At 32.2% G+C, this 19,324-nt stretch overlaps 1 protein-coding gene across 1 annotated transcript in view; it reads right to left on the reverse strand.

The window, feature by feature from the left end:
* The window catches only part of shtd (anaphase promoting complex subunit 1), a 901,519-nt gene that overhangs the window by 32,235 nt on the left and 849,960 nt on the right, over window positions 1–19,324 (reverse strand). The window contains exon 17 of the mRNA XM_089595858.1: window positions 10,443–10,648. Within this exon, the coding sequence (XP_089451984.1) occupies window positions 10,443–10,648 (206 nt within the window). The remainder of the gene's footprint in view (window positions 1–10,442; window positions 10,649–19,324) is intronic.

The raw sequence follows: 19,324 nt of genomic DNA on the forward strand, positions 1-19,324 counted from the left end.
TCCCCGTATTTATTGCAATGTGAGCAATATTGATAGTCCCCTGTTATTTTATTTTTATCTGTTGTGTCACGTACTCCTGCCTGCTCATGGCTGCGCGCACGATTGTCCGTATCCCTTGTTTCTACTCTCACTCGGTAAACTTGGGCCTCGATTCCTGCCGGCATTATTTCTCGTAGGCTTAAGTCATTTTCCATTTTCAGCACGGCTACTATAGCTTCGCCTAACGTTTTCGGGTTAAGGCATGTTACCCTGTAGTTATAAGGCGATTGTATCCCGTACTTATATTGCTTTATGGCTTCTTTTTCGGCGCTCTCCTTTAATGCGTGTCGTTGCCCGGACGATACTATCGTGTCCGAATCGTATAGGGTTATTATTCTATCATATAATTTTTAAACGTGCCTGCTGTATTCCTCTACTAATTCCCCTTTGTATTGTTTCACTACGTTTAATTTTGCCAATAACGTGTCAACGCTTCCGATGCTGCTATATCTATTTTTCAATTCTACCAAGAATTCATCTACAGATAAGAATTGTGCCAGGCGCGGTATAAATTCGGCGGCTGCTTCTTTTAGCTTATTTGCTAGTGAGCCTATAAAAATTTCTTCATATACGGGGCTTACTGTCCACGATACCACTCTTACCATTTGTTCAAAAAGGGATAGTTTAACGGAATCGCCGTCAAATATCGGTATGTTTGCTGCTAGGTGACTTAGTGATGAGAGTGTGTTCTAAATTGGGCATTCGTAATTAGGATTCCCTGTGTAATGTGGGGGTACTGTAAATCGGTCTTGAGCGTTTAAGTAATTTTTATTTGTCCAACCTGACTCGTCTTCTCCTGCAGAATGAAATGGTACCGCTGTGTTTTGTCTATAATAATTATTGTCGTGGTTTGTATTGTGAGTGACGTCATCGTTTCTGATTTCTTGCTCGCCTTGAGCTACTGGGGTTCGCATTTGTGTTTGACGCCGTGTAACTTTTCCGTACGTCTGTTATAATAATGGATGTTTTGGTTGTGTAAGTGTAGGTATTTGATTTGTATGTTGCACCGCTTATGCCACTGCTTCTCTTATTATATCGTGTAGATTTGTGTCGTGTTTGGCTTGTGTTTTATCGCTAGGTGGATTAGTGACTCGTCGATTCATGTTAGTTGTCGCATTTTCACGTTCGGTGTAGGAAGTTAATTTTTCAAATAAGAGGGGACGCTGAATTTGGTGTCTGGAATATTTGATAGAATCTACAGAAAAATTAAGCGTTTTTATAGAAAAGATAGAGGTATTTGTATCCTTTAACTGATGATTGTCTCATTAGTAAAAAATAACGATACACGAAGCTGATGTAAACAGAATCTTCAACAAATACACAACTAGTGAATAAGGCTTTTAAGAAAAGTAGTTAAGATTATTTATAGGTATCAAAATAAAATTGTATAGTAGATAAAGGTTAATTAAGCAAATATTTAGGAGTCATGTTTGTAAACGGGATGTTTGTGTGTACATTTTTTACTACGATAAACAGTGTCAGAATAGTAAGATCGTGTAAGTAAATCAATTTTTTTTGTAAACTACTTACTGTATTTAAACTTCTAGATTGTTGAAAAATAAATACGTATGTATTATGTACACAATTTAGTTTATTAATAGTAAACTAGCAAGCGTGTGGGTCATAGCTATTACCATAGAAATCCATACGTTTTAGTAGCTCAAAAGCAACCCTATGGTTTTTCGTACTTTTGTCTAGAATAGTATAAATAAACTTCGATTCAACGTTTCCCATAATTGTAGAATTTTTTTTACGCACTATATTTTATAATTTTCTGTATTCTTCCCAAGTGAAAAAAATCGTCTTGGATTCTAAACATGACCCAGGCTACAAATTTCATACAAAAGCTGAAATAATATCTCAGGTATCATCTTGTGTCATAGCGTTATTTTTAGCGTTAAATTAGTGTCAACAAGTTATAAATAATTAAATATATGTTTATTCTTGTATAATAGTATTAACTCACTAAGACAACCTAAGACTAAACTAAACAGGCTGTTAAACTATCAGTATTAACGAAGTGAGTTTGTTTACAAGAGCAACACTCAGCAGTTTTAATCATGCATTTCAATGTTATAATAATATATGTATGTGCGCGTTGTACATAATGTTAACTTTAGTTATTACCAGTTAAGTAGTAAAAAGTTGATTCCAATACATAAAAATTATGTTTAATACAAGCTTTACTAGACTTGAAGTGGTAAAAAAAAGTACGTCGATAAAAAGTTAAATCATCTCTTGCCATAAATCTCACTTAAAAACTCAAGTAACTTTTTGGATAAAATCCAATTTTAAAACTTCACTTTGAACCTTTAGGGATAATGAAAATTTTGCTATAGTTTTAACTAAAAATAACAAAATCTTATGTTTGTGTTTCTGTATTTCTGGCTGTTTCCAATTGATTAAAATACACTGTAGGATACCTCTTAAAAAATTTCATTACTTCTCCTCAATGAAAAAGATAGTTCAATTGTCAATTATTTTTAACTTATTTTTGTGCTTATTTTAATCACCTTAAGCCAATAAAAAAATTATGACAAAAACAAAGAACTTCTCAAATTAATTGATTCCCTGATGTACATTAGAAAAAATGTATATCGTTGGGCTACGTAATATTAAAAATATAGTGTCAGCAAACTAAATGAAAACTACCCTTATTTGATTAAAATCCAGACTGGGCCAAAAAAGTTTCTTTCTATGGATCTCGAGCCTGATAACAAATGTTACCACTTCCGGACAAAAAAAATATCAGCAAAAGGTCCAAAAAAAAATGGTAAAAATGGCTAAATCCGCTTTTTTGCTTTTATCGGAAAAGCTGTAATTCTGCTAAAAAAACATTCCATATCAAAAAGATGCGCAACTTCAAGACGAACAAAATGAGATCTGGTGAACCCAAATCGGCCTTACCCTTTTTTCGCAAATGGTCAAAAAGTGCCAATTTCACCCTGTGTTTCGGTATTTTATAACTGGAGTTTTAATTGATATTTTGACTTCAAATTTCAACAGAACAAGAGTTTTATGATTCCTAATAAACCTACTAAATTTCAAGACGATCGGATGTAAACTTTTTACAAGCCGTCAAATAAACTAAAAAATGGTCCTTCCGAAAAATGGCTCTAAAAAAATTGTTAGTCCACATAGAACCATTTTTCAGAATATTTTCTCTTAATAAGATGTCAATCTAACACTGGTTAAACGTTCGTTTTTCTAACTTTTTTGTAAGTACCGTAAAAATCTATCAGGAAAAACATTTGACTGGATTGAGCACGCTGCCGATTTAGGCCACGCCCACTTTTTCGCAGTGCCCACGCCATGCCAATTCAGCGTCGCCGCTGGTACTTTGCGAAAAAACACTATTTTCCGATACATTTTTTGGGTACTTACGAAAAAGTTAGAGATACGAAAACTTCACCAGTGTTAGACTAGCATCTTTTGGGTTTGGCCGATTTGGGTTTACCATAGGTCATTTTGTTCGTCTTGAAGTTGTGCATCTTTTAATATGGCACGTTTTTTTGGCCGAATTACAGCTTTTCCGATAGAAGCGAAAAACCTGATTTGGCTACTTTTATCATTTTTTTGGAACTTTTGCTGATATTTTTTTAGCTTCCTTAAGGGGTGAAACGTCTACAATCTTTCACTGAAATAAAAACAGTTACTCCACACATGGCCTTTTTATTATTTTATTTATTGAAGATACATACACAGAGGGAGGGAAGAAAGAAAAAAAGAACCATGAAAGTATAGGAGTTTCTTTACTCAAGACTCTAATTTAGCTTATTATCACGATGTAGTAAGGTTAATTGATAAACTAAAACCAGCCGCATATAAAATTGATGAGTGGTAGTTGTTTATAGACTCCTTTACAAGGAATCTTAAGGGTGTCTTGTTGCACAATATGAATAAATTTGCTCCAATCCTAGTTGCTCACGTTACTCTATTAAAAGAAGAATATACAAATATAAAATTTGTATTTAGAAAATTTAACTACGAAAAGCACACATAGTTGATTTGCAGGGACTAGGAAATTTCATCAATGATTCTGGATCGACAGTCAGGATTTACGAAACATCCATGATTTCTGTGTAAATGGAATAGCCGAGATCGACAAAACTATTACGATAAGAAGGACTGGACACCTAGAACGTCTTTACAGCCTAGTTTAAAGAACGTTATAAAGCAGCCATTAATTGAGCCGAGTACAATTCTTTTACATCCTTCACATATCAAATAAGAATTGATGAAACCGTTGGTTAAGGCTTTGGACAAGGAAGGGTAATGCTTCAGACATATCAAGCGAGTTTTTTCTAAATTGTCGGATGATAAAGACTATCAAGGTGTGTATAATGGACCACAGATCCGTACTTTATTGAGGGATAAGCTTTTGTGACTACTTTGACCGCTTCTGACAAAGTAACTTGGTTTCAAAGATGTCGTGGAAAATTTTTTTCGAAATACTAAGAATGAACAATACGTTAAAATTAATAAGAACATGATAGAGAGTTACCGAGAATCACAATGTCTCATAAATCTAAAACAACATTTTCTCAACTCTCACCTGGACTCCTTCCCAAAAAATCTTAGAGATTTTAGGAAAGAGCAAGATAAGCGATTCTATCAGGATATTAAAGAGATGAAGAAACATTATCAAGGACCGTAGGATAATAATATGATGGCTAACTTTTGGTAAACATTAAAACAGGAGATGAGAGAGAAGAAAAGTACAAAACGTAAATGAAATTTACTACGCAGATCTTTCAAGGATAAGAAGGTACGTAAACGAGCCAAAAATCAATTAAAACATGTATTAAGGTATAACTGCACTGAAATATAAGATATTGATAATGCTGGCCTAGTAGGAACTTGAACATGATGAATAAGGTGTTTTACACTGATTTTGTGAATTTCCTGACTTTGAACAGCGATTTACTCAAAATTTCGATGCAGGACCCCTACAGTCTGACTTAGGATTCTGATTCAACATCAAAAAATACGTAAGAAAACATATTTTTCATGCTCAGTTCCAAAATTTTTTTTTCTTTGTGAGCGTATGTTTTCCATGTTATATCCTTAAATTGATAGTTCGTATACGAGACAAGGGTAACACACAGCTGTGACACATCATCATACTTAACATGCGATACTTAAATATGCTTTTTTAGTAGTGGCCAGCTTAATTTTTTTTTCTGCAAGTTACACAGAGTCATTATCAACCTATGTGATCTGGTCTATTAGGATATAATATCCAAATATACGCTGATTCTTGGTTCATAAAATCAATTTGAATGTTGAAATATAATGTTAACCCGAAAAACAAAAGTTTCCTGTATAAAAAAGACAATCTTCTTGAGAAAAGTGTGAGTTGTTGAAAAAAATGTCTTGATGTTTTTCACTAGAAAGCAAAAATGCGTAAGTATCGCATACCCAGCTACAACATCTAGGGTAGGTATATAAAAATTATGATTTGGTTACACCATTGGAAAGGAAGAGAGGATTAAATTTTATTAATTATACTTATAGGACTATACTATTTTAGGGTCTTTTTAGCTGCTTTTGAACGAGTTAAACATGGTGATTTTTCGATAAGAAGTACGGTTCACGTCTTGGGTAGTCTGTTTTCAATGAACGTTCTAATACATAAAAGTTTAAGGAAGCTCATATTAAGTTTTACACAAGATTTTTAAACGTAAAATAGTGAATCTTAAATAACAAATAAAGTACGTATTACTTTATTAATTTTTGGAAGAAGAATATGTATCAGAATATTGGACCTTTTGTACTATTAGAGGATTTCTAAAACTCCGTGTTAACACTTTTGGTATCCTTATGTTTATATTCATACCACAAAATATTCAGGTATTTATTTACGCAGAATTGACGTTATAACGATGCAAAATTCGTGATTCATTAAGCTGTATTAAATAGATCATAGTCGTACATGACCTACTTAGAACCTTTATTCAAAGAGAAAATAATTTTCTGACTAGAATAGGGCCAAGGAACTGTTTGCATATCCTGAAAATGTAGCCTAAGGAGTCTTTTTTCAAGTAAGCTCTATGTGGCTGAAGAAGGTGATTACAGACTAATGCATGAACGAGACTTTTTTGCAGCAGCTATTTTACGTCGACAAGCTAATACCATGTGTGTCCAGTTTTACGCCATCCTTATTTCATAAAATCATAAGATCAGTGCTTTCGCAGAGAACTTGAGTACGATAAAGTTGTATTTTTGTTGTTGATGGCTGCCCCCTAAGTGCCTTGGAAAAACTTGATTTGGCCGTAGTTTTCTTTACCTAAAATCGATTTCATTTTATTGCAGAATATATTTATGCGTTAAAAAAATTTGAGAGTTTTGATGAAACAATGAGCCGTCTTTAGATTTTTAATTATTTCTATATTAATCATGATTTTTAAATTCTAAACAGTTCATGCATTTTTTCGTTGCCCAAAAATTATTGGTCTACGCCCGTGTCTAGGCTTTCTACATAAGAGCTAAAAAAAAGAGGTTGGAAAACTTCCTTAATTTTATTAGACATAACCCTTAGTTTAGACTAAAGTAATTAACGAGGAGCACGTAACAAAATTTTGTGTGATAATTATAACACGTGATAAGGGTACTTACAATTCAAACATTCAACCCTCACGATAAAATAAAAAGAAGCTTGTGTAGTTATTTTTTCTGAAACTATAAATGCTGTAAAATGAAATCTGAAGTACTAAGAACAGTGCTACATGTAATGAATCTTAATTTTGTACTTATGGTACAAGATCTTAAAGTTGATCTTTAAATCAGAAACCTTAAACTCTCATGAAGACTGAAAACTTTCAATTCAGAAAACCAGTACTTTTAACAAAACTAAAAAGATTTTTTTAAATATTTATTGAATTTTTTATCTAGAATAATTTTCTCAAAGTCTGATTGTTGACCACCATCAAAATTTTAATAAAATAAGTTGTTGTATACAATTTATTGGTGAGGCAAAAATATGCTTACGGCATTTTAGGTCTATAGTATTTCAACTTCCTTGTGCACAGGGATAAATAAGACAATAGAAAAATGACAGATTTTAATACATTTACATTTTGATCGTTAACAAGACTCATAATATTAAGTACCTATGATCTTTAAAGCAGTAACATTCTAAATTTTTTATTTAAATAAGGTGCAACCTGCGATCTGTTACAGGTAAGATAAAAAAAAAATACTAGTATATTGCTTTTCTGAATTTTTCTTACCAAGAATGTTAATTCTTGTTCTGATTAAATGTATTTTACAGAGCAAAAAAGATGTGACGTGGAACTAATACTAAAATTAGATATTTTTTAAGGATTTTAAGAAAAGGTGTAATTATGTAGATGGTGGAACATGTTGCCAGAACGAGCACCAGACCCAGGGTACATCAGCAACTCAAATCACTTTGCCCTGATTAGATGCACACCTGATGCTAACTTTTATTTTCCAAACAGTAAATATTTAAAGTATAGAAAAACGCCCAAAGTAGCAAAAATTACTTCTCTTACCAGAGGTGCTAATTGCAACTACCACTTAGTATCACTGGGTCGCATTTTTCCCTCTTGTAATCACTATGCGCCCACGCCTATGGATGCGAAGTACAAATTTTACCGCTCAAAGAGTACGATTCTCGTACGTTTTTTCTCGAGTCACTTGATTTTCTCTCTTACTGAGGTCAAAAAGTGCTATTGCATGCCCATGGGCATAATTAGTGCCACCTAAATTTTGGCCACAAGGGCTCAAATATGTTTTTTCTATAGGGCAATAAGTATATTCACGGTGGATGTGTCATAAATGAGAAATTTCACTGATCACTCTCAGTAAAAAAACAATACACACGACTCAGGCACAAACATATAACAATCACGCCCTTGAGACACTCAAGTTCTTGTTTTGCACCATACAGACATGATGTACTATGTATTAATTTTTCGCCTTACTTTAAAAACTGTACTATGCAACTTATTTTCTTACACAATAGAGGTTACTATCGTTGACGTTACAAATATATATGCTTCGTTTTGGATAAGCAATATACCTTGGTATGATACCTTATAAGTCATAATATGTCATGTAAGCTCTATTTATCAACAATTATTTTAACCTTTTTTCATGGGGCATGCTACTTATACAAATACTATACGTTACGTATATATATATATATATATATATATATATATATATATATATATATATATATATGCGCCAAATTCTTATACTGCGCACAGGCATCTACGGCTAATGTCATTAGCACAGCCACACTAAATCAACTTTTAGAAACGAAAAGTATTTAATCCGATCAATTTTCAATAAATCAATAAAAATAGAGTTGTAAGTCGTAGACAAGCGACTTATGTCGAATTTCGTCCCAAACCACCAAGATTAATGAATGCTATGAATAAAAGGCGTTCTAAACAGCAACGTCTCCGGCGTAATACCAGGAGACGTCTAGCCAGACCAAAATCTGTTCTAACCATTGAGGGTTTTGTGGTCATTCTTTCAACTGATCTCGTGTTACCAGGGCAGATTTTTCTTCAATAGCAAGTTAGGGAAAACAACCCTGAGAAGTTCAGGTAGCCACATCGGCTGGAAGTTTCATCAGCGTCCTCCTCAGTGGTTCGTCCTAACGGCACATACCCATAGAGGAGGTGTTCTCTAGGCCCACTTCCTCAACTAATGGTGAAAGGTTGGTTATCCAGGAAAGTACCCGAAGACGAGATATTCTTCGGGCAGTGGCGTACCCCCTCGAGCACGGTCTTCATACACAGAGACTCCGAGAGTTAGAGTCAAGCTACCCGCAGCCAGCTTTCCATAATCAACAATAATAATGAGAAATATCTGGATGTATCAGCGCTGGGCCTTTTCAGGGCCATCATACGTATTTATGTTCCCCAATCAACCATCAATATTATGAGTTCTTTTCAAGGCCATCTAACGTTAAATTAGCTTGCCAGTAAATACATTTTACTACTACTTCTGGCAACGACTCGTCTACTGAAAGATTATATAAAACTTAGTCAGTCATTACTGGCGGACGTCATGAGCGAAGTTGTTTGTCACTAAGCTGGGTACCCTGGCTACCGATGACCCTGCATCACCCTCTCGATTCTAAGCATTTATTTAGGAATTATGGATCCTCTTTAAGGTCTGCGCTGGGCGGACGTAAAAGTAAAGCTATAAAGAAAAAATAAATTTGAGCAAACGGGATAGTCTCTAAGAGGCAAGCATCACCCTAACAGTAATCTCTTCAATCTTCCAGATTTTTGAATAGGCGAAACAATGTGTATTTGTATTCATTGTGACGATAGTGATAAAAAAGTGAGATTAAGCTCCAAGACTTTTTTGCTCTGGTAATAAAGCTGTAAGGTTGAAAAAAAAAAAAAAAACAATTGTTTAACTGTACGTTCTTTGTCAGTTTTAAATCTCTAAAATTTTAACAAATAGCTCTTTTTATTCACTATAACGTGAGAGAGTGTAAGCCAACGGCTCTTTAAGGCCAACAATTATTTTATGGCGTAAGGAAGTACGGTACTTCCGAACAAAAATTTTTTGAATTAAAAAGTTTTTTATTTTAAAAAGTGTCAAAAATAGATGTAAAATTTTTAACTGAAAACGTTTTATGTTACGTGTCAACACACTATGGTCTATTCAGTGAGTCTGGGGTGAAGCCGAGACTGGGGCGGTTATTAGTATTGTACCATACAAAAATTGAACGTAATTGGTAAGATTTTGAAAATGTAAGATTTTTCTATTTATTATAGGTTTTACTCCTAAACTATTGCAGGTTTAAAAAATTTTCATAATAAATAGATAGTGCTTATAACATCATTAGGAACAGTACACACAAATTTTTAGATAATAATTCTCTTGTTTATTTAATGTATGCTCATTTGCATGTTTGTAAATTTTATTTTTTGCCGCGAGTGTACAGTTTGAGGTTATTCAAACAGCTTTTACGAAAAGTCTCATCAACGATCAAGGGGACATTTATCGCTCTTATTAACTGATAGACCAAAAATTCCATTTATTAAAACTAAATTATAAAGAACTGTAAGAATTCTAGGAAGTTTTTATAATTTTATTTTGAGCATTACCATTTTTAGGTAGTTAGTAAGCTTTGTTGGCAATCAAGACAAGATAATTTAGCAGATTGTCACGATATATAATAGAGCTTAGAGAAGAACGTTCTTAACATTGATTACAAAAATAAAACATTATCATTGGATATTTGTAAATGTAAAATGGATGTACAATAAAAAAATGTGGACTAAAGAATGTTGATTATAATTAGTAGAGAAAAAGTTGAAAAAGGTAAGTACGGCACAAACATGCATCTTTTGAAAGACCCAATAACCCCTTATCTAGTGAGCACATGTTACTTTTATTCTACTTGCCTATTGTCGTTACTGTGAGTAGGATATTTCGGAAATAATGAGATAATCAAAGCAGCAACTGAAGATGGTTTATTGGATAACGTATAGCTTCCCCCACCAATGAAAAGGAATCCAAGAGCCATGTGAATAGCAACATGTGAACCATACGTTACGACACTATTGGTGGGACCAACTCTTGTTCTTAGGTGCCTGCAGACTCTTATAATCTGTAACAGTAAAAGTTGAGAGTTACACAATGTTGTGTTATAGTTTCTAATATCAATTTAACATAGTATATTGTTTATCATTTAACTTAATCTTACGGCATCAAGCATAAAATAAGCAACAAATATTATTGATTTGATAAGAAAAAAATAATTGTGTACTAAACTACTTTATCTAATACTTAAAAAATAATAAGTTGACTCATTATTTGATTTAAAAAAAAGCCACCAACACTAAATTAAAAATGTCCTGATATAACAAAAAACAAAAAAAAATACAGAGTATATTATTAGGAGACCACAACAAAAAGGAGATCAAAAGAAACTTTTGATAGCAATTATTGATATATCTGCATGAGGTGGAGTTGCGGATTTACGACAAAAATGAATGTAAGTAATATTAAACTGTAGTGTAAGATGTATGAGATTGTAAAAATAAAACTTCAAGTTTTCTGTAACATTTTATTAATTCCACTTATTTTTAGTTTGAGAAAAAAAATGGACTATAATTATTTTAATAATCCGAGGATTTAAGACATTAAATTTAATAAGCTGTCAAAAGCTCTTGAAGATCATGGATACGAAATATCTAGAAGTGACGTGAATCTGAAACTTATCACTAAATATTATAATGCATAAAAATGAAAGAGACATGAAAAAACAGTTGTGCCACGTAAAAATTTCTGTTTTGGAAACACTTGCACCAGTTGTCGGCCCATAAAAAAGTCATGCAATCATAGGGATTATCGTAGCAAAAAATGTTGATCCAATGCTTGTGCATTAATATTTGAGGACACCACTTCCTGATTACGACTGGATGACAGCTGCACGTCATAAGTTTTTTTCATTGTTAAACGTTAGTATAACAATTAGATAGTTTCGCATCAATCGTAAAAACATAGAAGAATCCTACCAAACCAATAATGAAAATTACAACAATTGGGGATCGAATTAAAATTCCACAATATACTGGAGTTATAACTGGCGCAATTCAACATTTAAAAAATTTAAGTTTGAATGTGCTCTTTATAGCAACAAATACCCCCAGTCACAGGGCATACAACAGAGTGAATAAAAGAGATACAAAATGCCACCACGTGGTAATGAGTAGACGGGTGTGATAGTGCCCTATGATAGTAGCAGCAACAAAGCTAAAAATCTTAATTAAAAACTGAAAAATTTTACGTTCACAGGCAAAGAATTCAAAACAAAGTTATAATTGACGTATCTATTGTTCACCCAAAATATATCCAACCAAAAAATTGTTCTTTTGTAAAAATACTCTGTAGTATGGTACACTAACCACGTCGAAGAATCTCAGTATTTCTTGCAAATAGTGGAATATGACAACGAAACATGCTGCAGTGCATAATGTAGTAGTTTAAAACTATCCTTCAAATTTAGTTTTATGCCTCCTGCTGTATCTGTTAAACAAGCATCTACAGCTCTGCATTTCCCATTATTCAATTAAAATGTAAAAAAATTTTGTTATCCATTTCTCTGTTTTACCTTTAATGTTAAGCTGAATGACAAGGGATTTATGCAGATCTCTTGTTACTTATTTTAGCCGTCAGTTCAATCACACCTAGAAAATAGGATCTGTGCTATATGCCGATATCATGATTGTATGAAATCTCTAAAGGATCACAAAAATACACAAAAAAGATAAGGAAAATAAAAAATTACTTTAAAAAATATTGTTAGTATTAGAGAGAAATAATTTCTACACGTACTTAAAAATAAGAAATCTGGGAATATAAATATCGGTTAAGCCGTAGAAGAGGAAGTAATCTGTAGAAATATACCTAATATTAACAACGACATTATTTGTAAGACTAATCATAATTTCCAGTAATAGAAAATATTGGAGACTGGTCAACCAACTCTTAGACTAAAAATTATTTGTATAAATAATGTACTAATTTAAATATATAAAAAACAAATTAATCAATAAATAAATTATTTTTACGTGAACTTTTGTTGAATAATTTTACTTGCTTGAATACATTTTTTTATTGGAAGGGGGATCAGCAATGTGAGACATTGTCATTCATCAGGGGGGAGGTCGTTAAACTGAGAATTTGTATGACCATAGGGGTAGGGAAGGGAGTGGTTTGAAAATGTCAAAAAGTAGTAGACCTTCTTTACGAATGATCTCTTATATCTTATTATTAAATAGCATCCATTAGAGTGGGAGTATTTATGAATGTAGCAATCGTACATTTTTATTATTATTATTATTATTATTATTATTATTATTATTATTATTATTATTATTATTAGTCAAGACTAAAATTTTAGTTACTCTGCTAACTATGAAACAGATTGCTGTAGCGGATATGTGTCCGTAAAAGAACCCTTAGGTCTGGTTTTGTCCTTTTAAGATAATCATATACATCCATAAATATTAGATTTAGACATGAATATTTCCGTTTACTCTACCTACCAATTTCAGTGTCTATTACAAGTATGCTTGTATCATTTGCTTTCATAACGTTGTTGAGTATTGCTTTATTTAAAGCTTTAAATGTCATGTGTAAATTTTTTATAAGTATTTACCAAAAAACAAACAATTTTGCAATGAACTTATACTTAAAGTAATAGTTACTGTCTAATTAATCGTGAAACATTTCGAAATTTTTGACCCGATACATTGTTAACGGCCTTGATTACAAATTGAATAATAGTAACTTGATGAGGGTGAGTAGTTTTGACAGCTGTGAGCTACTTCGTTGATATCTGAAGGATGGCATGAAAACATAAAAATGATTAGTTTTAACTCTTTTATAATATTACAAAATTATCTGTTAAACAAAAAAGTTATTGTTCTGTTTAACTATAAAAAAACTTAAAGTGTATTTGGGTTGCGAAACTTAGGAGACTTTAAACACAGTTGCTCTGTAATACCTGATGTGTGATACAATGCGTGAAATATGCGAAAGGGATCTATTATTCGAAGGATGGCTACCACTTAGTGCTCTTACCCGTGACAAAACAGCAGAAACTTGATCGTTAGCATTACCGTGAGACTAACACTAAAAGCCCAGTAAATGCCACTTCGGAAATAATTTATTCAGAAAATTTAATTACAAGCTACTTTAATCAAGCACTCTCAATTAAAATTTGTTGTATAAAAACCTTGTTCGAATCCAAATGTATCGTATCCAAACGTCAAATATCAATAAAAATACTTAGCAAACCCTACTACCTGCATTTGTTAAAAAAATTTGGGTTATTGTAATGTTGGGAAGCAAATTCTAAGTAAGACAATACAATAGGTTGCCTAAACAGATTAAGGAATAAGATTCGTATTCTGAGCACCCCATCTCAAGTGTTCCAGCAGTTAATTATTATCAGAGACTTAGTAGAGTCAACTGCATGTCTGTAATTGAGAGGTTATGTGAAAATTACATGGAAATTACAGGATTTTCATGAGTATCATGTAAAAATCACATAATTTTCTTGCAGTGATTTTGATCGATTTAATACGTAGTAATAGTGTGATTTTTATTTTATTTTTGTTCAAACTGCAATAAAAATACATCCCTCTATATATATGTATTCTACACTCTTAGAATTATTTTAAAATACTTGTAATTAATTTTTTTATCAGCTGGAAGTAGAGTGCTCTTAAAGGAAGTTGTTTCCGGAACCATCTGTCACGAAATAAATATAAATAAAATAGCAGGAATACACTTTTCCTACAAAAAAATAAAAACTATCGAAAATGATCATTTTAGGACATTCAATTACAAGGCTTCTAATGGTCCTAGAAACTTTTTTTGGGACTTTAATCGTAGGTATTTATAATATTTAGCTCTTATAAAAATTAAATTACAACATTTTTTAAAGTTTTGCCACAATTTTAAAAAATGTAAAAAAAAGGTATTTTCAAAATGAGCTAGTGAAGGAAAAGGAACGCATGGTGGAGGTAGCCTCTTTGCCACGCCAGCCAAACTTGGGCTGGCAAGCGCTTGAAAGTGAATGCGCTGCCTTAAAAAGCTTTGAAAAAATACGATAGCTAGTTTTTTTTATCAATAGAATGAATATGCGATCACGCTATTGTTCTCTCCCGATGTCATTCAATGCATTAGCTGACAGTGTAAACGACAGTGTACGGGGTGTACAAGAGTAACGTGTACATGCAGTAACCACAGTATGCTGTGTACTGATTTGTACACCACTTGCCTCGGAGGAGTTTGTTCAAGTATCAAAAATATTGAGATGGTTGACGATGGCAATACTGATGCACAAAACGGCAACGAAGTGTTTGATATGATTTTGAGCACTTATGCATCACCAGAGAGTAATATTACGTCTAATATGGAAAAAAAACTGGGAGGAAACAACAGTTAATGACGAATAGTCAGAAATTATAGTTTTTAATATGTTTTTATAAACAAAAGGTTATTTACCATATTTTTTTTCCTAATTCGCAAATATATTGTGTATATGTAAGTATATTGTATTGGGGTAAAGTATGGAAACACTTTATTAATAATTACCAGGTAGTAAAGTTCTGATGTAATAAAGTGCGAAAAAATATTATATAGTTTATCAACTATAATTAAAGGGATCAGTATACAGTATGGTATCAATTGCAAAGCTTCCGTATGAGGGTGGCAAAAAACATGAAATCTGTCCAGTAGTATTCAATTTATAGTAATTTTTTATACAAACGTTTCTAGAAAAAATAAAAGCCCTGTAATTGGATTTGTAACGATGACTATTTTAATCGGTGAGAATAGTTGAGAACCGACTTAGACTTTGAAAAACGTATTTCTTGTCTTTCGAAAGGCTACTTTATAATAATTTTTGTTTTTTGGAGGAAATAAGTTTTTCGCACTGAAAATTATAAAAAACTCTTTCACACACTTTTTTAAGTTTTTTCACATAGGTTCTGAGAAAGTTTTCTTTCCAAAAATATAGAAGTAATTGGTACAGTTGTCCGCTCCCTATAGTAGTTGGCCGAATAATTTTTATTTAAAAAACATAAGTGAGCGGTATTAAAAATCGCTTCCATCTTATTCTTTTTGAAAAAAATATACTACTGGTACATGCACTGCTTCAACTATAGAAAAAATTTCTTGTTAAGATCAACTATGCTATTTCTTGAAATTTTTTTTTTTTTTTTTTGAAAAATACGTTAGGGTACAGGTACTGTATATTTGACATATTTAATATTTCATGGCCTTATATAATGTGGTCAAGTATTTTAGCTTATTATTTACAGCTACAAAATGTCAACTACTTTAAATATGCATTACCTCTACCCTAACGTTACTAAATTTCCAAATAAAATATTCCTAGCAATGAGATTTTAAACATTGCAACATTCAAGTAATCATACAGGTTGAGATACAATATTTCAACTGAGATTATCAGCGTTTCTAGTTTTTTTCACATGAAATGCAATTCTCAAGGATGAAACAACCTATTGAATAACATACCTCATTCTTAAATAAGTAGTAATTAAATAAAAAAAATTTCATAACATCAAACTAAACGTTTAACATTATAATGGAAGAACCATAAGGAGAACAGAGTTACCGGTGATTCTAATTCATAGTTTGTCGTTTCTACGTAGTCCTACAAAGCTTTATCTCCAAATTATTTTCTACGTTTTAACTGTACAATTTTAATCGTTTTTTTCTTTTAAATCTAGCAAAAATCATAAATAAAAAAAAGTTGTAGTAAAAGTTTTTAAATCATAAATGATTTTAAATACAAAAAATGCGCCTTTATAACCTCTTATGATATGTATAAAGCAATTTTTTTTAATCTTCAAGTTTTCTAGGACTATTAAAAAATCTTAGGGTCAAAGTTATCGTAATACCAAGGAAAACAATTCATGTTTTTTCATAGATTTGTGGTAGCTTGTAATAATAAGATTGCACTCACTCGTGATCTGGTTTATTGCAGTTTGTATTTCTAATTTCACACTTTCAAGGTATAACAATTTTGAAAATGCAACGTAATTTAAGCAGATATTGTACTTTTTATGACTAACAATAATAAAAATATAAGCAATAAAAATTTTTGAAATCTTTGTTAACTCGTTCGCTCAAAAATTCTAGGGTCCTGCTGCAGAAAAATGGTATAGCCACGCGATGGAGGCTCACCGTACCACTCAGTCCTGTAGGCAGAGTACTTTTTTTGACTATCAATGTTTTTAACGTATTTGCCTGCGGTTAAATGAAAAAGCATTATTAGATGCTACAGATCAACTCTGAAGGAACAAATGCGCTTTTAAAAAGTTGTGCTGTGTTTGGCTACAACTTTATGTGTCGAATTTAGGTAAGAATTTTAAGGGCTACAATACCTTTACTATTGTTACGTCGGCGAAACGTATTATTCGAGTCTAAGCTTTCGCTTACTAACACGGGACTTGCACTGGGCGCGTAGGTGAGACGCGGGGCCAAAAGGTAGGTATATTTCTTGTCTGAGTATTCGAAAGGGGGTGAGGACGGCCGTTTTGATTAAATGATTAAATTGACGCGGTTATCGAGCAGTAGTGCGATGCACTCGTTCGCTGCGTGACTCGGATTTATCGAGAATACCCGGTGCAATGTGTCGAATAGTATCCCGTTCGCGATCTAAAGGTTAACAGTACCGTAACAAGCAAAGATAGTTACACTCTAGAGGTTACGCAAGGAGGTAAAATGGATTAAGTTCGCGACCGGTCTAGCGGCCACCAGTACCATCCGGAGTGAATGTAATTGCCCTAGACTTTACGTGAGAAATAATTCCTTTATTCAATCTCGTAGTGTGGTATTTTCCGACACCATATTTCCAACTCTAAAAAACACGTCCACGTTAAAACTGAGAGGAAAAATAGATTTGTCACTTTAGTAATTAAACTTGACTTACTTTCAGTTTCCGTATGGAACGTACAGCGGAGTAAACCAGCGCGAAGTGTCCGAGATCAAAGATTAAGACCGCACTCGAGGAGGACCATGGGATAGCAGAAGCGGACTCTAACTATCCAGTCAACCGTTCGAGGGTAAAATTAAACTGTTATGATTCCTCACTGCCTCGAGGCTCTTTTTAAAGGCCTTAAGGAGTAGCAGACCTCAACCACGCGCTGGCTGGAAAATGACGCAGGAAAGCTTGCCACCGAAAATTTTGGGGGAAAAGACCATAGCCAAAGATCTAATTGGCTAGAGTTGCTCTAGTTTAGTCACTCAGAATTGGCGCTTCCCATTTCTGGCTAGCTTTCCTACATACGTCAAGGGAGGAGAAGGTGATTCACTCACTTGCACCTTTTCTTTCTCTTTTAGATCAAGATTTAACAGATTTTCCATGTTATTTAATATTAACATGAGGATGACATATTGCTAAAATTCACTTAGACTAAGCATTGTTCGTTTATTCAATGAAATTTATTGCAACAAGAGCGGTGAAAATCACCCACTATTTTATGTAGGTGTTGACTGAATAATCGTTCACTGCGTTGCTATATTAATAATACGGTTAGTAATAGTAATTTTTACACATTGATAAGTATAATAAATGCAAGAGTTGCACTGAGCGCCAAATTTTTTTTAACCAAACAAAGTTTTATTTAATCAAAAAAAAAATTTATAAATTAAATTTTGTTTTGAAACAAAAAAATTATGCCTTAATTAAGAGAAAATATTTTTTGAACTACAAAAATAGTTTTTTATTTGTCTACAAGATGTTGTTTTTATCCAATCAACCAAATTTTTCTTGTTTAAAAAAAATATTAATCTTCTAAACACAAAGGATTTGTTAAAATTAAAGAACTAATATCATTAGAAGGAAGAATTAATATTAAAGAAATATTTCTATTGCAACAGAAAAATTGAGCAACTTATAATTAACTTGCATTGATCCAAAAAAATAAAACATACAATGTAAAGAACATTTCTTTCAATTATAAATATAACAATATTAACAACCACAATGTATGTTTCAGTCACATTTCTCTTCGTATCAAAGCAATTTTTTTGTTACGCAAAAGTTTAATGAAAAGATTTATCGACACTATAAAGTTTTTTTGTCTTGTATACCAGTCTTCTTTCAGTCAACAACATATATTTTTTAATGAAAGGAGTTTTTGTAAAAAGAGCTCATTGATTTCAAAAAAATTATTTGTTTGGCTTGAAGTTAAGTTTTTTTTAAATTTTATAAAACATTAATTAGTTCAGATGCCGGTTATCGAAGTAAAAAAAATGTTTTTTTCTTTAACGAAAAAAGAAGATTGTGCGTAATAAGAATTTTTTTGTGTGACCAAATTTCTTTTGTTTTAACCAACAAAAGTTTTTTTGTTTTAACCAATGATTAATTTTTTCTACAACGCGAATTAATTAAGATTGAAATACAAAAATCATTAAAGTTAACATTGAACTGAAAAAAAATTTTGATATTATCGAAAAGAAATATTATATCTTATCAATAACTTGCGTTGATTGGAAAAAAATTAAGCAATAAACGTAAAAAAAATTTCTTTTAAAATACTTAACAATGTTAAGAACCACAACATTTGTTTCAATAACATTTCTCTTTGTTAAAAACCCTTTTTATATTACGTAAAAATTACATAAAAAGTATCAACGACACTATAAACTTTTTGCTTTGTGCACAAGTTTTCTTTCAATAGACAACACACGTTTTTTAATGGGAGGTGTTTTTGTTAGCAGGAGCGCATTTACTTAA

The sequence above is a fragment of the Copidosoma floridanum genome, unplaced genomic scaffold (assembly GCF_036245765.1).
Source record: "Copidosoma floridanum isolate Cflo_tuat_1 unplaced genomic scaffold, Cflo_Japanese_pri ptg000004l, whole genome shotgun sequence".
Taxonomy (NCBI): domain Eukaryota; kingdom Metazoa; phylum Arthropoda; class Insecta; order Hymenoptera; family Encyrtidae; genus Copidosoma; species Copidosoma floridanum.